The sequence below is a fragment of the Gymnoscopelus microlampas genome, assembly GCF_963454915.1.
Source record: "Gymnoscopelus microlampas genome assembly, chromosome: 3".
NCBI lineage: Eukaryota > Metazoa > Chordata > Actinopteri > Myctophiformes > Myctophidae > Gymnoscopelus > Gymnoscopelus microlampas.
Window position 1 is genome coordinate 40916611 of NC_139940.1, and position 26535 is coordinate 40943145.

Consider the following 26535-nt stretch of genomic DNA (forward strand, 5'->3'; position numbering starts at 1 on the left):
TGGTGTGTGAGTTTATGAAGAGGTACAGGCGCTAAACTATCTATGTATTCAGTCCAATGTCAATTTATTATTTCAAATTGTTCCTAACGTGGCCAATTTAAATTGGGGGTCCCATAGACAAAATCTCATGAAATTGGGGTTATTGAAATTATTTTTTAATTTCAACCAAGTGGCCAATCACAGCGCGGCCGTCCTTCCGGGCTGTGGGCTCTATCGTCTCTAATGTTTAGGCTTTGTACTGCTGTTTTCAGGAAGCCACTGTGGCGGTCCAAAGTTGTTTTATCCATTCTCACATTTGAGATATTCAAGAATATGTAGGATTCCAGTAACTATAATTATCATCCAACCCATGAGTTGAGTGTATAGTACAGCTGCTTGTGAAGATAGAGAGAGAGAGCCACCGGCCGGGGCCCAACAACCATAGCAGCCTCATCACATCAGCATCATCAGATGTCCAGGTTGATGCTAACGTCGTTAGCATAGCCTGCTGGTCATATTGATGTTGTTGTCAGCCTTCATGCTCCACCAGGCTGACTGACAGCTGTGTCTGACATCTAGTCAACGACGGTAGGCGTTCATATGGTCTTCCATCGTTTCTGTTATGCATGCAATGCAACGTTAGCTCAGTACTACTGTACAGCTACATTAGCTGTCTGAGCTCTCACATCAGGTGATACTAGCTAAAGCAGTAGCTGTTTGTTGTTTGGATGCTGTTTTGGGATGTGTCCATTGGTGTGACTGTCAGGTTTGGTTCTTGTAAGGCATGTTTGTTCGTTGTTTTAAATGTACAGTATGTACGTATGTATGTCAGTCAGTCAGTCAGTCAGTCAGGTTATTGCTTCAGTAAAGGCCTAGCTCATTAGATGACAGGTGCCCTGACGTCAGACTTCCTGCTGTGTACAGCCAGGTGCATTGTGTTACAGTCTCTCTAGTGTGATTTCTATATACTGTACAGTGATAACGTACATAATACAGTAGCCACTCACTTAAATCTATAGACTGTACAGTGTTCCTGGCAAGATAGCTTGCCAGCCACACTGTACAGTCTACAGAATTAAGTGAGTGTGATTAATTACACTGTATCTCTGATGATCACTGAAGTTTTGTCTTAGTTTTGTATTGCCAGCTCTATAAACATCTCTTAAGTGTTATGAGTGGGGGGGTTTAGGAATGCGGGGGTGCACCCTTATTAATGTTCATGTTAGCCTATTATCAGCATGGGTGACGCTACACCGCTATGATCACCAACAAAGAGCAAAGCTGGCACAGTTTCCTTCCAGCCACATGGATTTAATCACTTCAGCCTTCACCCAACAAGAGCCCATTTCATTGTGTGAGGTTGTCAGCCAGGCCTGTCATGTGATGTCACGTACCACACAGGCCCATCCCATGACTCCCTCCAACTGCTTATCATCCTCAGGAATTCAGCCTTGTTGGCCTGCTGGGTGAACGTTTTATATACATCAGTCCCTTGGTGAAAGGGTGGGATTGTACTGCAGCGTGCTGCAGGAGCACTCTGGCTAACTTGATTATCACTATTGTCTGAGGAAGGCATCTCTCTTCCTCTCTGACTCTGACTTCCCTACAGTCAGATTTGTTTCAAATGGCATTTCATCAGTGTTTTTTTTTCTCTGACTATTGTACTGTGCGTGCAATTTGGTTATTTACTGCTGCTCTTAACCACTTAACCCCTATATACTTAGTTGACTGCTTTCCCCTAGGGGTCTCCAAAAATAGCCAATCTACAAGCTCCCAGCACATCGCAACACAACACGTTGTGAGCTTGTAAGTCTGTTATTTTGGCCGGCTGTTCGCCCCCAGAATAGGGCCGCTAGAGTTCATATAGTTAACTAGACTTTGCTCTTTGTATTACTTTGTCAATGAATAAACAGCCATATACAGAGAAAAAAACCTACACAACCAGTTGCTCTCGAGAGAAACAAGTAGTTAAAAGTATCAGAGGTGCTCCTGGATCAAACAGGAAAAACAGCCTTATACATAAGTAGAGGATTTAAAACCATCGCATCTAGTTTTGAGATTGATTTATTTGGTGCGTCAAGAGTACATTTGAGTAATATTCTAATCTGTATGAATATATCTTACACATAATCTATGAGATCTTTACTCAACAAGTGCAAAAACCATAATCCTAAACCATGATTATGTCCCTCCCATCGCCTCTCCCACTTTGTCCCTTCTCTGTTCTCTTGTTTCCCTTTGTTGTGTAGTTGTGATGTGCGTATGTGAGCCTGGTGAGCAGTAACATTATCACCCAGGAGGATGAATGCAGAGGAAGTGGAACTGCTCAGTGACTCCAAGTACAGGAACTATGTGGCAGCTGTGGATAAGGCCCTCAAGAACTTTGAGTACTCGAGTGAATGGGCCGACCTCATCTCTGCGCTGGGAAAACTCAACAAGGTAAGGATGTTTCACAGCAATTTGAGCACTTAGTCGGCACAACCCATTGTTTGTTGACTCCCGTAATTGTGGTTTATCTATATAGGTTGGTATCTGAGACGGGCTGATATCTGCTGGGTTCTCGCATACCAAGAGTAGCAAGCTTTCATGGGTGTGAATGCTGTGATGACTAAATGTGTCCTTTGACGTCTTCTTGACAGAAAAGGTTTATGACTAGACACTGTTGGCCAATAGGAGTTACCATTAGTCTTGGCTAGTCATTTAGCATTTTGTTACCCTTGATAAAGTTACTTTATTTACTTAGTCATGTAGTCGTCTGACAACAGAACCAAAAACATATATCAATGGCAAGACCTGCACTGTGTTATACGCTAAATAAGTGACCACACATAGGATTGGAGGCCACCAAATGTTGGCTTTGTAAAAAAAAAAATCTATACTCTACTTGGACAAAGTGAATGAACGTTGTGTTCATTGCTTATAATATTCCTCTTGTTGTTTATCCAAATTCATATATTGTTCTGCCACAGGTATTGCAGAACAATGCCAAGTACCAGGTGGTTCCCAAGAAGCTGACGATAGGCAAGCGCCTGGCACAATGCCTTCACCCAGCCCTGCCCAGCGGGGTCCATCGGAAGGCCTTGGAGACCTACGAGATCATCTTCAAGATCATTGGACCCAAGAGGCTGGCCAAAGACCTTTTTCTTTACAGGTATTACTATGGTATCATTATCTATGGCTAATTGGACACAGTTGTCAGGTGTTACTGTAGTATGTTGAGAAAATGAGTTGAACACATGGGTTTGTACTGGATAACTGACTTATCCTTTGCTTTTTTGCTGGTAATTTTATCCTTATGACTTTGGTCATAACAAGAAATGTACTTGAGGATTCAGTATTCATTTGCAGACTGTTCATGTTTTGAGCATGTGGCTTTCAAAGCAGTGTCTCAGGGGGTACGTTGCTCACCTGGGAATCGGGAGGTTCCTGGTTCAATCCTGATTTCTACTGACATTTTGTTGAAGTGTACTTGAGCAACAACATGTGTGCAAATCTTTGAATATATACATTCTTTTAAAACGAACATTTTCACTAAAATCTTTGCTTCTGCGGGTCCCTGGAACAAAATATTTTGAGAAGGGGTTCCGTGGTCAAATACATATCATTTTGGAGGTCCTTGACATGAACAAGTTTGAGAACCACTGATATAGCAACATATGTTTTTTAGAAAACTGTTGGGATTTAGAAGACATTTGTAGAATCGGCTTCAGGTCTTAATGGGTTAAGATAAATTATGAGTATGTGAAAATTGTCCTTGGCTAGTGCATCTACCTACCTCTCTTGTTCCTCTCTGTCTCCTAACTCAACAGTTCGGGGCTCTTCCCTTTACTCTCCAATGCTGCTATGTCTGTAAAGCCAGTGCTGCTGGGGCTGTATGAGACCTATTACCTTCCCCTGGGGAAGACCCTGAAACCAGGTCTGCAGGGGCTTCTCACTGGGGTGCTGCCTGGTCTGGAGGAGGGCTCTGAGTATTATGACAGGTAAGGGGGGAGAGATGGGAAAAGAACAACCAGGGTCCTATTCCATCAGCTAAAAGTTATTATTCCATAATGGAAAAGAAATTAAAACAAGTTTAGATTGGATCAAAACCACTAGAACGCAATTAATTGCATCCTGTAATGCAGTACTGATCAGATTTTAGCATGAATAATACATGTGATCTATGAATCATTGATTCGGCTCATTGTTAAGACACCCTGTGATCTTGTACTGTGTATGTTTGAGCATTCAGAGCCAGTATCCATCTTGCTAATGAGTGACTGCATGTCATGATGACTTATTTAGTCTTAACACCACACTGCCAACTGTGTGCAAATAGTAAAAACGTCTCTATGCTACTGAAGTAATTTCATATCGATATGTAATGGCAACAACCTCTTAGTTTTAGCGTAAGCTGCTATTGCTTGCCCAATACAAAATGTTCCTTGACTGATGCCGATACCGATTTCTAAAGAGCAGGACGGCCGATGTAATAACATTTATTTATTTGCATGTGAACTTAATATGCTATAAATGAGACTCAATATTGTTGAACGTACAGTAAATGTGCATTTATTTAGTGAAATTATATTATTCACTATAAAATACAATAAAAACATACTTGAAATACAGACCTCCCTTTTTCTACCATTCCACAGTAACCGCTGACAAGGCTGTCAGCAGATGGCGGAATTAACACATTGGGGAGTGCTAACATTAAGACCTTATTTACGATCACATAACTTTTTTCACATGCATTCTGTGTGCGTATGTACAGTATGTGTGTATATATATTCTGATATCCAAGGTTTAGTGTATGAGCCCAGTCTACATTATCCACTTCAAAGATGTGGGCAGCCTAATGTCTGAGATGACCATAAAGCAAATGGACCGTAGCCAAGGTAAAGTGGATCATCAAAGACACTTAACCACCATAGCATAGCCACAATCTGTCAGGCAGGCAATACCTCGGTATCAAATGTCGACCAACAGACCGCACAAAAAAGACAATTTCCACAGCCAGGCTATCAGGCTCCTGAATAGGCACTGAGCCCCCCTGTCGGCATGTCAGTCTGACATGCTTCCATTACAATGGTACTACCATTTTATGTATGACTGTGAATACATTCATACATACATCTTATGCATATTTGATGTCTGCTGCTATTTGTACAAGAGACTAAGGAAATATAAATTAAGTTTGTAGTGCAGACAGTCTGCACTACAAACTTGAATTTGGTAGATTCTTTTGTTTTTATAATTGATATTTTTTACTCTATTCTTTGTTAACACTCTTATGCACCCCATGTCTATAATGCATTATAAACAAATGTAACTTCAATTTGTGGGTAGCTCGCACTAAAAAGTATTTCACCCATTCACCTGTGAACTTGTGATGTGACAATAAAGTGAAATGAAGTTCACACAAACGAAAATTGCAACAATTTGCAACAAACTTCATAGAAAGGAAAATAAAAAATAGGGTAAATGAAGACGCATTAATCATAGGGAACAAACAGTCTTTGTGAGATTAGCAAATTGTTAACATGTTACAGAATAAAGCGATGTTTAATACAAACCTGTCATGAAGTGCACACGCGGGAAACATTATGTTCAAATTCTACTCCACCAGAGGAATGATGCAAGTTCACAAGCCATTTCTCCTGCCGTTTTTTGTTTTGTTAGACTTCTATTAAAACAACATTTGGTACTCAATAAATACATTTGTTTCTTTCTCAGTTACATTGATTTGAGCAAGTTTAAACAACACAAGCACTGAATGTTTTTGTGTGAATATGGCCCGACGCTGCTACTCGCCTACTGATTCTGTGTTTACTTGACCACCAGTTTGAGAGCCAGACCATGGTACATTGTACAAAGCACTGCATACAATATACAAAATACTGTGCTGGCCACTGGCCTGCCTGTTTCCTCTCTAGGACCAACACCCTGCTGGAGAAGGTGGCTGCCGCTGTGGAGCAGTCGGCTTTCTACAGTGCCCTGTGGGGTTCCATCCTGACCAGCCCCGCTGTGCGGTTGCCTGGGGTCTCCTTTGTCCTGCTGCACCTCAATCGCAAGCTCTCTATGGAGGACCAGCTCTACGTGATGGGCAGTGACATCGAGCTCATGGTATGTTTCAGACAATACATTATCTACACCAGTGGTTCCCAAATGTTTAAGCTCAAAGCCAAAAGAGAAATGAGACGTTTGCCCGGGACCCAAACTAGTGAAAATAGCAGATCTACAAGCTCACAACGCGTCGCTTCGCGCCGCGTTGTGAGCTGCTATTTTCACTACTTCTGAAAGGTTTTATTTATTTACTTTTGGAAATGATTTGATTTATTTGATTTTATTTATGAAATACTTTTGTAAAATGTTGGAATTGTTTTTAATTGATGAAAATGTGTGATTTATTTAATTTACAGTATTTAATGATTTATTAGATTGCAGGTCATGCTGTTTTTTCTTCTTCTAAATAGTCTGTGAATGCTTACAAAATGTAAAATGTGTACATGTTTATACATAGGCTACTGTATATTAAATGTTAACACCCCTGATGTACAGCATAGACCAGAGTCCTGTTCTGTTCCCTGCAGGTGGAGGCAGTGAGCACTTCAGTCCAGGACTCCAGTGTTTTGGTCCAGAGAAGCACCCTTGACCTGATCCTGTTCTGCTTCCCCTTCCACATGAGTCAGGTAAGGACATCAGGATATCCAGAGCCAGGCTTGAACTATTACCCTGTCTGGAGATTTAAAGTTGAACTCAAATTAAAAATGCTTTTGTTTTTAACACATTTGGAGCACATCCTCTGTAATATTGGGCTCAGCCTATTTATTACATTTTTTATATCAAACTTGAATTGTGATTTGTTCCTCTAAAACAATATACACTGCATGCTACGTATGCAACATGACTTTCACATTACAAAAGATCTCATTGTACAGCTAAACGGTACACTAAAAACTAAAACGTTTTTGATCATTTGAGGCAAGAAAGGGGCAAAGTAAAATAATATTGATTCGTATTTGATAGCACTGCGAGCGAGAGAGAAAGTGAGTAAATAGTTGTTTTTGTTCTGTTTGGTTCAGGCAACTCGTCCGGATATGATCCGGATACTATCAGCAGCGATGCATGTGGTTTTGAGGAGAGACATGTCACTCAACCGCAGACTGTACGCCTGGCTATTGGGTATGACTCACACACACACACACACACACACACACACACACACACACACACACACACACACACACACACACACACACACACACACACACACACACACACACACACACACACACACACACACACACACACACACACACACAGTACATGACCAGTGTTTGATTTGCACGCATGCAGTACACCAATTTGTTTTGCTGCTTAAGGAGCTACATTTGAAGAAGTCTGCACTTCATGTCGTGTATTTAGATTCAAATCATGCAGTAGTTTATGTTGCATTGTTCATTGTCTTACTTTTTCTCTTATTTGCAACTCGCACATTATGGATGAAAATGCTGGTAAGTGTCTGCTTGGCACAGGATGGATAATGATTGTAACAGAAAAAAAGACTTCCATTCCTCTTTCTTGCTTTTCCCCTTGCTTTGTGTGTGTACAGTATGTGCATACATACAGTACGTGTGGGGGTGCATGTGTGTATGTACATCTCTGTGCAGTTTTTCACTATACAGGTGTATGTCATTCTGTGTCTTTGAAGGTTTTGATAACAATGGTGTGAGAACAGGCCCCCGCAGCACGAGGCAGAGCAACCCAGAGGAATACGCTACTCAATACTTCAACACCTACTCCAAGGACATGCTGGTCCAGGTACAGTTTATAGATCAAACCTTTACCCCAATATACAGTAGATAAAAACATGTTCTAATGTAAAAGTATTCTCCAAATTGTTTTCCAAAACTGGGCTCTCTCCAGTGGGTGCGGCAAGGATAAATTTGGCAAATTTGGCAAAAGGTTTAAATTGGGGCCCCTTTATGTCCTTCCCCTTGGCCTCTCCCCACGTCTCCCAAGCTCCTTTCTGGGGTCTGCATGTGGTCTCCCCCCTCTGTTGCCCCAACACCTCTTATTCCCTGTGGCCTAGCCTTTGAATCCGCCTCCCAGTTCTTCTGCACAGTTGGGCCAGGATCACACACACTCAAAAACAGACATAAACGGTATGATTCATCCTTGTGTAATACCCCTGTCATGTTTTGGAGACAGTGGCACAGGAGTTTGGACAGGCTAAAGAGACCAACCGACCAGGAGAAAATCTTTTTTTTAATAGTTTTTTTTGTGTTTTTATCCGCCATCTGGTCTGGAGCTCCCCCGATGGGAGGCGCGGGTTACTGCGGGGACTGCCTTCTCCTGTGTCGCAAACCCTTATTGTGGCAGACGAATAGGGATGGAGCTCGAAAACCGGGTCCATTATATACCCGGGCATGAATTTATCGAGACCCGGTTTTCGATAAGCTTTAGGCTTGTCGAGCCTGTTATCGAGTGTAGCGGCCCATGACGTCATGTCTAAACTATCAAAACAAAGAGGCGATCAAGAAATAAATCTAATCACCCACGCTGGCACAAACATGTTGGTCTAAAAGTGTATTGATAGCTGCAAGTTGTGCCAAACAGCGCTGTCCGTCCCTCAGTCTATCGTTGCTGAAAATGGCAGATCTACAAGCTCACAACGTGGTGCGAACAGACGCAGTGTGAGCTTGGAGATCGGCCATGTTTGGTGCGTGACACCGTCGTACGATGAAGTATACATTGCGCTTTTAAAGTGACAGTACACACATTAACCGTTTCTTCAATATTATTTTCCAAAAGTAAAAAGGTCACTTGCCTTCTGTCTGTTAGAAAAGTACTGTATTTGAATGCCCTAGTAAAATGTAGTGCACGTGATATATTTTGGTTAAAACAAAGAAAAAAGAATAGAAAAAATAACTATGCATTTTTTGTTTATAAAAAGTTGAAGAGACATGGAGATTTTATAGTAATTATTACAGTACTATTCATAATATAAAGCCATTTAACACTTATTGCACATTATATGAATGGTTGTTTTAATGATAGGCAAAAATATTTTTTACTTTTGTCATCTTCATTTAATTTTAGATAGTGGTCAGCCACAAACTCACTGTCACAACTGGCCAATAAAAAAAGATACCGGTTCTGTTCAGAATTTTTCGCCTCACGTCTTTTTTCTTAATAATAGAAAAAGATCGATAGTGGGCTCGATAAAAGCTCGGTTCGATAAGCAGGTTCGATAAGGTGCTCATTATCAATAAAAATTAACGAGCTCCATCCCTACAGACGAAGCGTGAAACATGAGACACACACACACACACACACACACACACACACACACACACACACACACACACACACACACACACACACACACACGCCGACACACACACACGCCGACACACACACTCAAAACGAATGCAGCTTGAAGTAAATGTTGGATTGATCCTGCCAAATGGCACATTAAACAAAGAAATAAAACGATAACAAACAGATGTGACAGTGAGCTGTCATCCGTGGAAGAGATGGATCTGGCCCCACATACATTTCCCCCCAAAACTGTGTGTGTGTGTGTGTAGGCCTGTCACAATGATTACATAATCGCCTAATCGCAATTATTTTAGATAATCGTAATATTTTGCATAATCATTTCCATGTTCCAATATTTTCCAAAAATGGCAGAAGTAGCTGATCTAAAAGCATCTGCTATTAAAAAAAAACAACATTAAGTGAATATTACATGTATAATTAAGTTATCTGCCCTGTGAAATTTGTGATTATGAAGCCACCATAAATTTAAATTATATTCATATGTTCCAATGTTCAATGCCAAAACCACAATTAAATCGTTAATCACAATTATTTGTGTGTCAACTAATCGCCAACTTAAATGTGTGTTTGTGTGTTTGTGTTTCAGGCGATGGTGGGCATCCTGCAGGGGAAGGCCCGTGGTGGCGAGGAGGAGAGCGTCCTGATGCATGACCTCAAGCCTTTCCGCATCCTCATCAGTCTACTGGACAAACCTGAGCTAGGTAAACCATATTATGTCTCTCTAATGCAATGGTCTTCAACCTGTGGGTCCCCACATGATTTTGGGTGGGTCCCCAAAGATGACAATGAAGTGACAATTTAAGGACTTTTAAGACCTTAAATTGTGGGAAAAAAGAGAAAAGCATTACTGCATATACACTGCTCAAAAAAATAAAGGGAACACTTTGATCCCTTAATTCTTTTGAGTTTTTTCGTTAGCAGTATGTGGATCAAAGTGTTCCCTTTATTTTTTTGAGCAGTATAGCATATTTTGTTGAGTAATCAACAAACTATACTACAAAAACTCGTCAAACATTGGCCAGATTGTCAAATAATAAATAAAAGAAATAAAAGAAAGAGGCAACGATTGCAATTCTAGAGTATCTACAAGCTCACTGCAAGGAGTTGTGAGCTTGTAGATCTGCTACTTTCACAATATTTATCCGTTGAACCGAGTCAAACTAAATGTAATGCCTCAACTCCTACAATTCCAAGTGCCACTGCTCTAATGAATATGAAGTGAATGGAGTTATGAACAGTAAATGTAGCTAGCTACAGTACATTTACATGTTTAGTGTACATGACTTTTTAACATAGTTCATCATTTCCTACACTTTTCAATCTACAAACACTGATTAGTAGTATATGTCCGGGGGCTGCATGAAATCCAATCCTTCCCACCAGACAGAAAGAAAGAAAGCTACCACGAGGAGTGGAGAGAGAACAACTCCGCTGTCTGCTGTCTTTTAGTCCATTTGAAGCGCTGTAGATCGAACCAGAAACGGACAAAGAAAGACAACACAACCTTTAACACGTTGACTGCCATTGACGTCCATAGAAGTCATTTCAAATCCAACGCTTGACTGCCATTGACCTCCATAGACATCATTTGGTGTTTTCAGTGATTACGATAGAGGGCGCTCCTCCGCAACCTGTGACTGATCCTGGGACTCCGGAAGAAGAATACACCCGGAAATCACGTGATCTAAACACATTCCAGCCCGTCCGGTCTAATGTTATCAGATTTATAAAAATACATTTATGTGATTTATCTTCCCATATTGCGTTTTGATGAAAACAAGCCATATTCAACTGCCAATAACTAAAGAAAGGAAGATGCAGTGTATTAAGTGGCCAGTCCATCCTTGAAAACAGTATTTCTCAACCAACAGGGACAGACCCATACCTGCCTACCGTGGGAAAATGTTTTCAGTTGCTGTTGGTAGCCATGGCTCCCAGTTCCCACCTGACATTGTGTGGGAGTTCTGACTGCTCCACACCGTACTGAATAGCTGCGAGTTTGCATAACATCTTCAAACTAGGGCTTAAGTCTAAGATGCACAGGTCATGATGGGGTGTTTTGAAATCTCTAAAGAGTATGATACGAGTATGATATGATATCGATGATACGAAAGCACCACCGCTATCTATTGTGCCTCACACCTCCAAGCTGCAGCATCTCATTTAACCTAAGCAGCCAGTGCATGTGCACCAATCACATTTGTTGCGTGCGTGCAGCGGCGGCTAATCTACAGAACAACAGTATATGGAAGTAAAAACGAATAAAGTGACCATTACAGTCAGTGCTTCATAAGTGTCTCACCGTATCTCATCATAAAGTTGAACCTATACACTGCATAGACTGAAACCATACCCCACCATCTGTCCCTCTCTTCAGGTCCAGCCATCCTGGAGGACGTGCTGATTGAGGTGTTCCGGACATTATACACACAGTGCCGGACAGAGCTTGACCTGCACACCCAGAATCCATTTAGCAAAGACCACACTCATCTCAGCAGGCAGGTTCAGTCTGCATTTAGACATTGTTTTGATTTGAATTTGCTGTGTGAGGCAATGCTAATTGTGACTTCCTGTTCTGAATCGTCCTCAGCAAACTAAGAGAGAATAAGAAGACAGCGGAGCTAATTAAGACAGCCAACTTGCTGTTCAACTCCTTTGAGCCTTACTACATGTGGGATTACATCGCTCGTTGGTTCGAGGAATGCTGCAGGTTTGTGTTATGGCTTCATGCGTGTTTGCGATGTGATAAGAGAAATTTCACCCTAAATCGCTTTTCTGATGGGGAGCAGCACAATGCCTGAGTTCTCACTTGGAACTACAAGGTTGCACTGCGCTCCTCATGTGAATAAACCAGGAATAAACAAAAAGCTCAACACATTACAACTGTTGTCACTGGCAGGTTTGTGCATGAGACCGGAGTGTACCCGCTTGTCGCTCCACCTGTCGGATTGCCAAGCGCCTCCCTACCTGTCCACTCATTATTTCTGCCAGGCCGAAGGTGTGGCAGAGACTATGTTTTGCACCCTGTTTGTATGTCTGTCCGTCCGTCCGTCCGTCTATGAGCAGCTAATCTCCGGGGCCGTTGGCCCGATCAAATCAAAATGCCTCAAATCATGAACACAGTGTGCGATTGCCGTGAAACTGTGCACGCACATTACTGCTAGGCCGAGGAAGAAATGCCACCCTTTTCACATTGGCCTGTTATAGTGTCACCACCAGGCCGATTTTTGCAAAACATTTTTTTTTTACAAAATGCCTCAAATCATGAATGCAGTGTCGGATTGCTGTGAAATGCCACCCTTTTCACATTGGCCCATTATAGTTCCACTTGGAGGCCTAGTAACCTACCTGACCTGGCAGAGACCTGTGCTCCAAGGAGCACCTTTTCTATTTGAAAATGAATTATAAGGCATGTCAATCGCCCACCGTGTGAAAGGTCAGATGGCCTCTAGAGGTTGAAACATTCAGTTAGGTTGGCTGCTAGCCACGCCCCAATTGTGACATAATAGTACCTGCTTTTACTCATGTGTGAATGTTTAAACGGGTACAATTACATCATAATTGGGATGTGGCCAGCGATGCAGGTGAATCTTTTCATTTTTGCAGGAGGACGGAGAAGAGCAGCCCAAGTGCGCCGCGGCATGCTGGGAGCATAGATGCTCCAGACCTCTCATTGGTGGAATTCTGTCAGCTGGTTGACTTCCTACTGGATATTGTTTCCTTGGTGAGAAACAAGTGACCACACTTCCTGTCTTGCTTTCTCTCTATCCTGTTTCTTGCTTTCTCTCTATCCTGTTTCTTGCTTTCTCTCTATCCTGTTTCTTACTTTCTCTGTATCCTGTTTCTTGTTTTCTCTCTCTTCCTGTTTCTCATCCTCAACCCCCCCGGGCTCACACACCTCTTGCAGTCTAGTCTCACGTAGCCAGATAATCAGCCATATAAATTCAATGTATGGGCTACAACCTACCTACACTTTGAAAACCAGTCCTGACACCGCCCCAAATCCCAATATGAAGGACCGCCCTGAAGTCTGTTATTAAAGAAAATGTTAAACTGTTTCTACGCAGTTTTAGCCCATTCATTGAATTTGATGTCTCCAGACGTATAGTATCAGTAGGCAGAGATCTATGATCTTCTGACGACTACTACTTGCAATCAAGAAATATGTTCTGTCAGGACCAGAGAGCTCTTCAAGGAAAGTGTGAATCTGGTGTCACAGCGTGCTGTTTCTGAGCACATTCTTTGGACGACCCTTTGTGTGTGAGTGTACGTGCGTGCGTTTGTGTGTGTGCGCGTGCGTGCCTCCCCTATGTTCTGTGCCTGTGTGCACACAATGCCTGTGTGTTTTAGTCTTTCTGTCAGAGTATTTTATGCATTCTTTTAGAATTACGCTTCTGTCTACAGTGTTTCCAATCTGAATAGTTTGGAAATGCCTCACACCTTTATTACATTTTCTATTCTAGTGTGTGTGTGTGTGTATGTGTGTGTGTCTGTGAGAGGGAGAAAGAGTTAAATAGAGGGATGTTGTGTGTGTTTGTGTATGAGCAAGAGAGAGAGGCTGAATGTGAGTGAGCGAGGGGGCCAGCATGCACGTGTGTGTGCGCAGTATGTACTGTATGCGTGTATCTCTGCATACAAAGTGTGTTGTGTGTCCTTATGCTCTGCTCCTGTCTGTTCAAACTCTGTGCTCTCTCTCCTTGAAGCCTACTAGAAGCATGAGGGTAATCTGTCAGGTAAAGTACTGCTCTTTCCTGCTTCTTCACCTCACCCTGCTTCACTGAGGCGGCGATAACATTTCTGCAACATCACACCAAACATCCCCTCAAAAACCCATTCCACCATTCTCGCTGTGCTTTCTTTAAGACATCCAGTTGATTGGCTGATTTGACCGCTTAAGCCCCATTTTTGGAAGAAAGGACGGAAATAGCCGATCTATAGTCTCGCAATGGGCCTCATTGCAATGTGTTGTAAGTTTGTAGATCGGCCATTTTTGCTGTTTTCCTTTTTATTTATTTCTCGCCTATAATGTGACATGCTCAATATAGGGAAGCCAGTTTGAAAGCAGTGTTAATTTTGACAGCAAATGTTGGTTTAGATCTATAAACTCACAACGCGTCGCATCGATCTTGTAGATCTGCTATTTTCAGAGCGCAACACCGGAGCGCAACCAAACATAAAATGACTTCTCTTTTTAGTCATACTGGATCTCTTCTCCACTAGTCCCTCCCTAACATTTTAGTGTAGTTTTTATTTGTTGACCAAATTGTCAACATATTTAGTCTTAGTTTTTGCCATCATAGTTTTTATTTAGTTTTAATTTAGTTTTAGTCAACGAAAAAAGGTAGTCGACATAAAACAGAATCTACTCTTTTTGGGACCAAACATTCCCTCAGTAAGATAAATGTAAATGATTTCAAGGTCAAAGTCGATGACTAGTAATCTCTAGCAAAGAAGAGATTACCTATTTGGGCTGTATTCTTGACAAACACTTGACAGGTGAAAGCATGGCAACAAAGGTGATCAAAAGAATAAATCAAAGAACGAAATTAACACTGCTTGAAAGTGGCTAATTCTGTACCCAAAACAAAAAAGAAAAGATGATCCCAAGAATTGGGAAGGCAACAGTGATGAGTGGTGGAAACCCTGATATGGCTGCTTAGTGTGTATGTTGTGGATATGACATCTCAGCACAGTGTATGTACATGTATTGTCTGCATTGCATGCATGTATTAATTTGCTTCCACGTTGCTCACATTATTTTAATAAATATGAGTCTTCTGAAACGCCTTTTTTTCCTCGCTCATTTGTTCATACATCTTGGTTCATTTTAAACTGATTTTCTCCATTCTTTTTCTTTTTCATTTGTGTACATGTTTGTTCACTTAAAAACTCAAGATCAAACTTGGTGACAACTTATTTAAAGTGCAACTTAACACCAGGCCTGATTTGGTATGTTTGCTGTTCTCTAAAGATTACAAAGTATAGATAGAAAAACATTGAGCAAGTATTGACAATACTATTAACCAAGTGTCAATACAATTTTATTAGCTGTACCTTTGTTGGTTACATCTGTAGCTCTGCTCTTCTATCATTTTAACCTTTAGAGAGCAGCAAAAAAAAAAAAAGACGTCCTCCTCTGAAGTTACTTGTACACTTTTTACAATTAGTTTTATACTCATATCAGGAAGATGTGAGGGACATTATTTTGTTCTGAAACATCTTTAGAAAATGTATTTTGAGAGAATGCCTCAGGGGCATCTTTTGACAGAATTAACAACATTTAAAATAATGCTAAGTATTAACAGTGAAGATGTTTTTTTTACATTTCACACAATAATTTAGAAATGGATAAATTAACACTGAGGATTCAGTGTTAATCGATCAACTTCCAACTTTGAGAGGTAAATTAACAAGGATTTTACTGCGCATTGATCATAGCTACCGTTTGTGGTATATTGGACATTTTGCACTCGCAAAACAGTACACTTACAGTACAGTACATATACCTCCTGTCAGGCTCACCTCCTCCCTAATGCCCGCATCTGTCAACATGACTCACTCACTGTGCTTTTATACCCCCTGCACTCATCCAGGAGACCTACATAGAGATCCAGACAGAGCACCTGCCCCAGCTTCTGCTACGCATGGTTGCTGCACTTACCTCTCACCTCCAGACCCTGGGCCTCGATGAGCTCACCCACTGCCTGCGTCTCTGCTCCAAGATCCTTAGCAAGGTGCAGCCGCCCCTGGTGTCCCCTCTGTCCCTGCCCTCTGGTCCCCAGACGCAGGGTCTGTCTAACGCCACTGCCACTCCCTCAAACACCACGAGGGAAAAGAGTGGAGATAAAGAGGAGGAGAAACAGGTGAGAAAGGGAGAACATTAACAAATGGACTGCCTCAAACCAGGCACTGTAGAGGTTAAAGAAGTTCAAACACTTTGATTACGCTTGTGCTGACCTTTCAAAGCGCAATCAATGGTTTTACGTAGTGGCGAGATGGAAATCTGATGTATGGATGGGTCTTATGGCGTTCCCTTTTTGTCAGAACATTTAAATATTCTTGAGCAATTTGATCATAGAGCATGCCTTTTTTTGGTTAATTAGAGTAGAATTAAACAACAAATGATGATCCATTATAGATGTTCTTTCTGTGTGGGTTTGACTTCAGTGCCAGGCAGGAAATATTACTGTTCTGTTCTGCCTGAAATTACCCTCATGTAGTTTGCATTTGAAGATTTTTTCTTTTTATGTATTCTGTTGATCGGTAAAGGATCCCAGCATTTTACTGAATATTTTTCATCTTCTCTGAGGCCTATCAACAACAGTAACTGTCTAGGGTTTTGTCTATGGCCAGTGTTAAATTGTTCACAAACACCAAAAATACAACTCTCCCTATGCTAACCTCCAACCTTGATAAGCAAAACATTTTTCAGACTTTGAATTCCAACCCCTCCCATGACTGTTTTTTTAAAAGTCCTTAATAGAGCAGCCCCTGTTATCATCACCTTAGAGACAAAACCCAGTTCAACAGACTCCATCCCACGCCTCAAAAACAGACCACCTCAGGCTGTGATGGTGCGCCCTGGTCCCTGAACGGGCCCCTATCTCCTCGATCCCTGCTGACTCCTCCTGTTGGCTGGGTAATCCCATGCCCAGCCTTGCAGTCTCTTTGTCCCCCAACATAAGGCTTTTTGAAGAAATTGTTTGAATGCTCATGCCTCCTGGTCATTCCAGTCCCACTACCGGACTGTTGGACGCATTTGAGAGCTCATCGAGGCATGATGGAAAATTTCAGAGACCAGACCTAGCAATGGATAGACGGACAGATGGATAGATGGAGGAAGCCGCCCCTGGGGGCAGAAGAGAGAACAAGTAGTGAGACAAGGTGTTTAACCAACAGCTGAGCCCTGCTCTCTGTCTGTCTCTCTCTAAGGAGGAACAGGGAGAGACTAGCTTCAGTACCTCTCGGGAGGGCAAACTTCACTGGAGCGGAAAACCTTTCCCACCCTCATACAGTACCTCGGTTGAATCTAGCACCCCACACCTGAGGGTTATTTAGACAACGTGGTTTGCCATCTGAGGCTCCGGAAAGAGTGTCATTGTCACCTCAACTAAAATGTATCATGGGGAAGTATTGTCGGAGCTGAGCAGTCTGTCAGCTGGCTGCTAGCCTGGTATACAGCCATATCTACACCTACAGAGACCCTGAGGTGTAAGCCAACAGCTGTGCTCCATCAACCCACGCTGAGCTGATCGTGTGCTGGAGGGAGGGGGGTTAGTGTATCTTTAGGGAGATCATCTCTCAGTTGAGTTGATGAAGATTTGTAAGTACTTATGAAGTTAAAGGAAGTTAAAAACATTTCTCGTACCAGTCATGGGAAATTGATCGTGTCTCCCACAACATACAGTGCAAACCATTAGTATTCAACTGTGTGGGAATTCCAGCACTGTCTAACTTGTGTGTGTTTCTGCTAGACTCCAACAATGAATGTTTGGGTTTTTATCCAATCCACTGTTTTGCGGTCTTTTTGCAAGTTCATTGCACTTTTTCCCACTATGTTGAGCATCTCAGCATACTTCCCTCCTGGTTTTGTTCCTCCCAGGCTGTATTTAACCCCATGCCTGTGTTTGTGTGTGCCCTGCCGTAGGCCCTTCACGCCACTCTGGAGTTGCCTGGGAGTGGAGAGGTGTTCGAGGACGGGGAGAACCCTCCCAGAAGATGCTCCTCGGAGAGCGGCTTCACAGACTTTGTCCAGTACCAGGCAGACGGCTCAGAGGAGCCAGAACCCAGCCACCACCAACTTAAGTCGGGCCGTCGCTCCTCAGGCCAGGCCAATAAGCCACTGGACAAGCCTGTAATGCAGTGTTGCCTGGAGCATTTCCAACGTTTCCTCTCGCGCTTGATCACCCTGTACATCGTCCCCGGGGAAGGAGACGTGCCAGGGGCTGAGAGGGGAGAGGCAGCGCGGGCTGGCCCCATCGCCCCGGACGGGACCCCACAGAGCAGCTGTGTGGACCAGCTAGCGTTGCGCTCGGGTCCTCCTGGGGAGGGTCAGAGGGAATGTGTGCCCGCCTTCACTGCTGCCTGTCAGCTCTTCCTGGAGTGCTCCAGCTTTCCTGTCTATATCGCTGACGGCAACGTCAAGTCTTCGGCCTCACAGGATGAGCAGAATGGTAAAGACACAAAACTCAGTCCAATGTACTCATCATTCATTTACTCAGTAAAGGAAACAAGACTTCTCTCTTTTAGCTAGGTAATTACTGTATGCGCATTATAGTGCATTATTGTCCCATTACTTGGCTTCGTCCAGCATTTGTGAGGATATCATCAGCCAGCAGCTCATGCACAGGGATAAGCACTCTTGTCAAACACTTCAGCCTTGTGCATATGCATGCTATATTGACATTTATTTTAATACATTTGTTTTATCATTAACACATTGACCGCCAGAGGTTAATCTCATAATGTACTCACCAGTGCCAAACGTTTTATTGTTGTTTTTTGTTTTTTTCACGTCGCCATAGACCTTGTTAAAATCCGTAAGATTGAGCTGTGCACTGTTTGTATCCATCGCGGACATCTGCCTGGTTCGAGCAGTGAAGACCACGTGTCAAACGGGGCATCCATGTTGTAGTTAGAACGGTTTATGTTAAACAGTGATCAAAGGAGAAAATGGGGTTTTAGTGTGCGCTTTAGAATGGAGGCCGACGGGATCGGCAAAACCGGATCGCAAATAATTCCGTTTCCGGTGGTGTTACAATGAAATGGTCCGTGTCGAAAATTTAAAAGTTTTTTTTTTTTTTGAAAAAAAGGAAAAAGCACCCGGACCGTAGGGCTACGGTCTCGGCGCTTAACAGTTGGATTTAATGGACCGTAGGACTACGTTCTTGGCGGTTAATGTGTTAAGCTGAAGCTTTTATCTTGAGTGGCTAACAATAAATAGAAACTAACAGAAACGTCACGTAGTAAAGAGCTGCAACCATACATTGCTGAAAACTGTCCAACATAGTTTGAAAAGGTTTTGAGGTGTTAATGCATGTAAATCTATTCTATCCCTCCGTCCAGACAGCGAGCAGGTGCAGCCGGCGCTGTGGCTCCAGACGCTGATGGACGCCTGCTGCCTGGCCGCTGACTTCAGCATGCAGGGCGTGGCCATCTCCCTCCTCATGGATCTGGTGGGCCTCACCCAGTCTGTTGCCATGGTGTCCGCCGAGAGCTTTGCCTCGGGTTTCAGCGGCGACTCCGCCCAGCCCAGGAGCCCCAGTCAGGGCCGAGTGTCCGTAGTGATCAGGCCACCTCTCACTCAGGGAATACTGAAGTACATCGCCGAGAAGACTGACTTTTTTAAGGTACTACAGATGTCTCTTTGACATTCAGCGGTGGATTGGTTGTGTGGGAGTGACCACTTGAAATTTCACTTTGTTATTGGTACTTCAATTACTGCCATGTTACAAGAGTATATATCTTGTTCGAATTACAATCCTGATGGGTCAGAGAGAACTTGCCACCTTTGCTTGAATTTAGTCTCATGACTTGTCATATTTCACCTCCTCTTAGAATCTATACCGTCATCCTCTATTCTATACTTCTACAGAGACAACAGAAACGGCTTTAAAAACACATTTCAATGCTAGTTCAAGATATTTTGTGATAGATCTTCTTCACTAGCGGTCAATTCTTGTGTTTCCGGATTTTATCTTGCATCTTCTGATAGTGGAGAACACTATCTCTCTTTCCACAACAATCCAAATCCAAACCTCCTATTTCATTTTCTGTGTTGCCTCTGTATTCCTCTCACCCCTCCCCAGAATGTGGCAGTGATCCTTTGGGACCAGCTGGGTGAAAGAACACCTCAGCACCACCAGCGCAGTGTGGAGCTCTTCTACCAGCTCCATAACCTGGTGCCTTCCTCCAGCATCTGTGAGGATGTCATCAGCCAGCAGCTCATGCACAGGGACAAGGTCAGAGCAACGCTTAACGGACATTAATTCATATAAGTCACCCCTTCACTCACTCACTCTCTGATCCTATATATTTGACAATTATTGTCGATGTCCTTTCAGAGAATTCGCCTTGAGGCCCATGTTAAGTTTTCAGTGCTGTGGCATTTGACCAGGGACTTGAACATGACTAAGTCTTCCCCCTTTAATCGCACCTTCGACAGGTAGGTCTAGTGTGCATCATCATCATCATATGTTCTTCATACAGTAACATAACGTTTTTCTGTTACATTGTGATGCTACAAACACCCTAAGAGTCACGTTTTCGCCCATTGTCCGTTATCCGTCTCGTACCTTAAACTACTGACCTCCTCCGCTCCCTTCTTCTCAAGGTCCTTGTTCATCATGCTAGACAGTCTGAGCTACTGGGACCCGTCTGCCAGCTCCGTGGGCCGGGCCTGGCTGAACCAGGTTTTACAGAGACACGACATAGCTCGGGTCCTGGAGCCTCTGCTCCTCTTGCTGCTACACCCTAAGACCCACCGCGTCTCCATCCAGAGGGTCCAGGCTCAGTGCAACTGGGCCAAGGCCTTCCCCAACCCACCTGAACAGGAAATACCCTCAGAGGCTACCTATGCCAGAGACTCCGGCTTCTTAGACAGTGAGCACTGGCTTATTGAGTGACCATATTCTCCTTGTGAATATGGTCTTTTGGCATTGAAAGAGGAGATTGTGTGCACATCTAGTACCTGTGTTTAGGCCAGGTGCAGGACATCAAGGCAAGAATCAAAAAGAAGGTTAAAACATCCGCACACTGGTTTAAAGCTTCCAAACAATTTTATTTAGCTAGTAAAGAGAGGTTTATGTCATCTTGTCTGTTAATGATTTACTTATTCTTTCTAATTTTAATTTGGTTTCAATTCTTGTGTTTTACCATTCACCCAGATAATGCCTTTTTTACAACTCCTTTCTTCTCCTCTCAGGCTTCAGCCAGATGCAAGGGGTGGGACACGAGCAACTCCGAAGCCTCCCGTTGGGCGACATGGAGCCCTTCTGTCTGACTGTCAATCCTCTAAGTGACAGCCTGTCCTTGCTTAGCCTGAGCAGTGAGAACCTGCAGCTAGCTGGTGAATACCAACCATCTGACCAGCAGGGGGAGCCCCCGAGCTCCGAGTCCAGCGGCTCCCACTCGTCCACTGTGGACAATGGCAGCATTGAGGAGCTAGATGTCGACAGCAGCACAGTCAACGGCTCAGACCAGCTGCCCAGCTCCTCGGATGTTGCGTCTGCAGAGGACGAGGACACGATTGAGGAGTCTGTGTCCTGCGTTGTAGCAGAGCTCATAAGTCGGGTTGTGAGCTTGGAAGAGGAGGCAGATGGTGAAACCCTGCCTGAGACGGATTCAGACAGCACCTCCTCAGACACCTCCACCGGCATCTGTGTTGACCTGGCCCCCGATCACGGTCCCCACCACCAGACCCTGCCGGAGATGCTGGCGGGAGGCACCCTGGAGTTCTTCTCTGTGGCAGCAGCTGACGTGACTGCAGAAGAGGAGCACAGAGAGGGTCTGACGCGGCACAGCTCGTACCCATCCATCGTTACGCTACGGGACAGCTCCGGCCCGGCCACTCCCGAACACAGCCTGCAGGTGGATGACCCCCAGGCACGCAAACGCAGCCATAGCAGCACACAGCTCAGCTTGAAAGGGAAGATCCTGGAGAAACTAGGGGACAAGTCTCCGGGGGCAAAGCCCAAAATCAAGAAGGCCAAGAGGAAAGAGGAGGAGAGGATGAGGAAGGCTGCCAGTCAGGCCGAAAAGCTACGCCCCAGCATATTCTTCGGGGACAGCCTGGATCTGGAGAACTGGTACAGCTGCGGGGAAGGGGAGGTTTCTGAGATCGAAAGCGACACCGGCTCGCCCAGTGGGGGCGTGGCTGGCTCCGTGGACAGCGTTAACGGCACAGGAGCACGCAAATCCCCCTCAGCCCCGCCTCGCTTTAACATCCACCCGCTCTACCAGCACGTTCTGCTCTACCTCCAGCTATATGACTCCTCCAGGTCGCTTCATGCCCTGACGGCCATAGCGTCCATGCTCAGAGCGTCTCCCTCGGGCTTCGTGGGCGCCATCTCCACCACCAGCATCAACAACACCTACACTCCGCAGCTGTCACTCCTCCAGAACCTCCTTGCCCGCCACCGGGTCTCCGTCATGGGCAAAGACTTCTACTGCCCCATCCCCCAGGACTCGCACTCACACTCGTTCCGCAGCGCCATGTACCTGGAGATCATCATCTCTCTCTGCCTCTACTTCCTGCGTAGCTACTACTCGGCCCACGTGGTGGTTGGTGCCCAGGACCTGGCCGGGAACCGGGCCATGCAGCTGACCAGCGTCGAGGTCCTGACGCTGCTCTTCAGCGAGCTGGCCAAGGTGACGGGTGGCTCGGCCAAGGGCTTCGCCAGCTTCATCAGCGACGTGCTCTCTAAGTGCAAAGTCCAGAAGGTGGTGCTCCATTGCCTGCTGTCCTCCATATTCAGTGCCCAGAAGTGGCACGAGCAGCGGGCTGCGGGGGTCAACGCGGCCACCGTGGAGGAGGGTCTGTCGGAGGACAGCGTGATCAACCTATCGGAGGACCAGATAGACAGCTGCAGCGCCGTCCAATCCCAGCTCCTCAGACTGCTGCAGAGCCTGGTGGTTCTGGAGCACCGGGTCCTGGTGTCGGCGGAGGAGGGAGGCGAAGGAGGGCCTGGCGGTGTGGGGGGCGCGGGGAGCGGAGGGACGGGCGCCGGCGCGGGGTTCGAGCTCCTGGGTGGTGAGGTGGAGCACGTCAACCCTCAGCAGCCGATGACATCGCTGCAGTACCTGCACGGACAGCCGATCACGGCGCAGGGCATGTTCCTGTGCGCCGTGATCAGGGCGCTGCATCAGCACCACGCGTGCAAGATGCATCCCCAGTGGATCGGGCTTATCACGGCCACACTGCCCTACATGGGGAAGGTGCTGAGGAGGGTGGTGGCCTCTGTCACCCTGCAGCTGTGTAGAAACCTGGACAACCTCCTTCAGCAGTATCGCTATGAGACAGGCATCACCGATACCAGGTACTGACGATTATACTGTAGGCTTAATACTCTGAAACTCAGTTCATTACAAATGTTGAATGCCACAACTGTCATACATTTTGGAGGCCATGAGGGGGGTCATGAGAGGGGCCCAGAGCTGGACGGGGCTTTAGACCACTGCTGAGATACCAAGCTAAAATACTGGTACTCACAATGGGTGCAGCAAACCATGGCAACAACCATTACCCCATCCACACACACATACCTACTTATTTTTTTTATTATTTTTTTCAATGCATACATGTGGCCAGCCCTTGTCCAAAAGGACAAACACGGATGGACCTTCAATAGGATCAATTTATAATTATTAATGCATAATTTTATGTTTATGCTGCCAGGATTGGTATCCTGCTCAGTATACATTTCAGCAAAACATTTGGAATTATTGCATGATAAAAAAGCTATAAAGCTATAAAATACTGCAGGTATCCAAGAATAGAATACTTGTACTCGGTCATATCGGTGCAGCAATTTTTTAAAAGTTTTAACCAAGATTATTAGGGGCCCAGGATATCAAGACATGGCCCTGCAAATGAGATATAATGTACTAGTGAGTGATATAAGGTTTTCAATAGCAGGTTTAATATGATTTATGTCACTAGGTGGCACTGTTGACCATCACATGCCTTGCTTATCCACCACTACAAATTACCATTAGCAAGCTTCCTTGACTTATTTTAATCAACAAAACATTATTTTAACCAATCTGTATGGTAGAGTATGTTAATACAATATAACTAGCACATCTGCAGTGGTTGGAGGAGGTCTCCCTTCTCTTCCTTTGATACATTTTGACCCTGGTTGTGGGTGACCACCGGATTGGACACTAGATGCGCTGCCATCTTTATTTTATTGTAGGTTGGGTTATGTTTTAATTACCTCTCTTTGTCGGGGAGGGAGAAAACAAACATAAAACTGACACTTTGAATACTATAGTACAATTTAATTATGACCAAGAAAAATTATTTTACACATTTAAACCTCTTTATTCTCTTGACTTTGTAGACCTCAGTGGATGGCTCTGTGCATCCCTCCTGACCTGATGCTCACAGTGCTGGAGGGGGTGACTGCCATCATCCACTACTGTCTACTGGACCCCACTGCCCAGTACCACCAGGTGAGGGTGCTGTGCACTACAAATTGATCTTATCCACTCTGGCCCACTGTCTTTTCTCATACATACATACAAAATAAATAAAGATGTGCATTTAATAAATCAACTGGCCATTTTATCTTCCGAACCTTTATGTACTTGACTCTGGAACAGATTTAACTCATTTGTGCTTATTAAATAAGTGCACAAATGCGCTTATTAAATAAGAACAAATGAGTTACATGTAACCTGTTCCAGAGTCAACGTATCATATTAACACATTTAAAAATGGACTCCAATGAAATAATTATCAAATTTAGATTTTTTTCCCCAGCCCATTTATAAATGTGTTAATATGATATGATGATGATGTGCATTCTATAGTATTATACAGCATACTTTCATAGAACATCCATTACTTTTGTCCAAGCATTTGCATAATACCATACACAACATTGATTAATATCAAAAGTATTGACTGGCTTAATGTGCATATCCCACTTTGTTCACCTAGTTGCAGGCAATTGAGAGTGTTGACCAGAAGCACCTGGCAGAGGCTCGTGCAGGTAGGAATGGGACGATATGAAAATGACATTATTGTGGCAAAAATAATTGCGATTAACGATATCGCAATAATCAAAACATGCTTAAAACTCAAAATGCCACTTTTGTTAACCACTTGAATCCCCAGCATCCCTATTCTGGGGAATAGGGATGTTTGCCAAAAATAGCTGATCTTCAAGCTCACAACGTGTTGCATAAATGCAACGCGTTGTTAGCTTGTAGATCTGCTATTTTTGGCGAATGGATTTGTGTAGAGTGAAATAAGAGTGTACCAAATGTGGTCTTTACAGGTCCGTCTTATCAAGTATAGAGGGTTTAAGTGGTACTTCGAATTCACCCTAGTAGTGTATGACGGAGAACAATTTCACGATTAATTAAAATCTCTACGATATGATTATTGTGAGCGTATTTTTTTTAGCACAGTAAACGATAATAACGATTATGGTCCCATCCCTTCGTGCAGGCATCCTGTCCATCCTCCATACCATCATGTCGTCCGTCACCCTGCTGTGGAGCGTTCTCTACCACGCCGACAGCTCCGACAGGCCTGTGGCTGCCTCCGCTGCCTCCACCTCCAACATCAACCTGGGCTCCACCAAGGTATGCTGGGAAAACAAACGGCGCCCCGCCGGAGAGAACAATTTACATTAACGTTAAGACCTGAGGCTGATTCTACAATTCTAAATTAGCTAATTCTCAAACTTTTTCTGGTCGAGGACCCCCCAAATTGATATGTATTTGCCCGCGAACCCCCCCATCAGAAGAGAACATTTGTGTTAGAAAAATCTAATTTATTCATTTTTTTCTAACAAGAGACGTTAAAGATTTTTAAAGATTTAAAGATTTTTCAAATGTTCAAAAATAGCAAATTTACAAGATGCACCGTGGGCCTTTTCTAAACCACTGTTCTAAATCCTAAGAGTTCTCTGAAAAACTTGTGTTTCTACAGCTAAAATACAGCTAAAATCTAAAATGACACGGATGCTTTCCCGGTTTAATGGGTTAAGTCAATGAGCCAGTAACATCTCTGTCTAGTTGGGAGTTTTATACTCCCAAGCAGTATTTAATTATTTTATAGAAGAAGAAGCACAGTTATTTATTCTCTGAATAATTGTAGTTGAGCTGTTAGCTACAGAAAATTTAATGTGAGAGGAATGAGCTTTAAAGTCCAATTTGTGCGAGCTTTATCTAGCATCCTACTGCTGCTTTGTTTCACATTATAGTCAGTAGAGCAGACAGAAATATTTTGTTATCATGGTGTTACAGGACTCTATAATATATTCCTAAATTGCACTTCCCTCAGGAGTAGTTTGTGTTGTCTGGAGCCTTGCCCAAATGAAATGAAGAAGAATAAAAGAGGACATAATTTTAACTTTGTGGTAGTCTCAAAGGAGAAAGGAACTGCACTGCAGTTTTCTCAGAACTTACTGACAAAATAAAATCATTATGATTTCCCTGGGACATGGTAGCAGCCTACATACAATATATTGTTGCTGCCAGGCAGAAAAGTGG

General features: G+C 43.8%; 1 protein-coding gene across 1 annotated transcript in view; it reads left to right on the forward strand.

The window, feature by feature from the left end:
- Nucleotides 1-213: 213 nt before the first annotated feature.
- The window catches only part of dop1a (DOP1 leucine zipper like protein A), a 35722-nt gene continuing 9400 nt past the window's right edge, over nt 214-26535 (forward strand). Inside the window, exons 1-22 of the mRNA XM_084053322.1 lie at nt 214-567; nt 2229-2418; nt 2949-3130; nt 3789-3959; nt 5898-6087; nt 6555-6653; nt 7047-7146; nt 7676-7785; nt 9896-10010; nt 11687-11807; nt 11900-12019; nt 12916-13033; nt 15903-16172; nt 17957-18482; nt 19375-19658; nt 20118-20270; nt 20373-20473; nt 20642-20910; nt 21233-23345; nt 24372-24483; nt 24974-25025; nt 25487-25623. Coding sequence (XP_083909448.1) covers nt 2281-2418; nt 2949-3130; nt 3789-3959; nt 5898-6087; nt 6555-6653; nt 7047-7146; nt 7676-7785; nt 9896-10010; nt 11687-11807; nt 11900-12019; nt 12916-13033; nt 15903-16172; nt 17957-18482; nt 19375-19658; nt 20118-20270; nt 20373-20473; nt 20642-20910; nt 21233-23345; nt 24372-24483; nt 24974-25025; nt 25487-25623 — 5481 coding nt within the window. The 5' untranslated portion in view covers nt 214-567; nt 2229-2280. The remainder of the gene's footprint in view (nt 568-2228; nt 2419-2948; nt 3131-3788; nt 3960-5897; nt 6088-6554; nt 6654-7046; nt 7147-7675; nt 7786-9895; nt 10011-11686; nt 11808-11899; nt 12020-12915; nt 13034-15902; nt 16173-17956; nt 18483-19374; nt 19659-20117; nt 20271-20372; nt 20474-20641; nt 20911-21232; nt 23346-24371; nt 24484-24973; nt 25026-25486; nt 25624-26535) is intronic.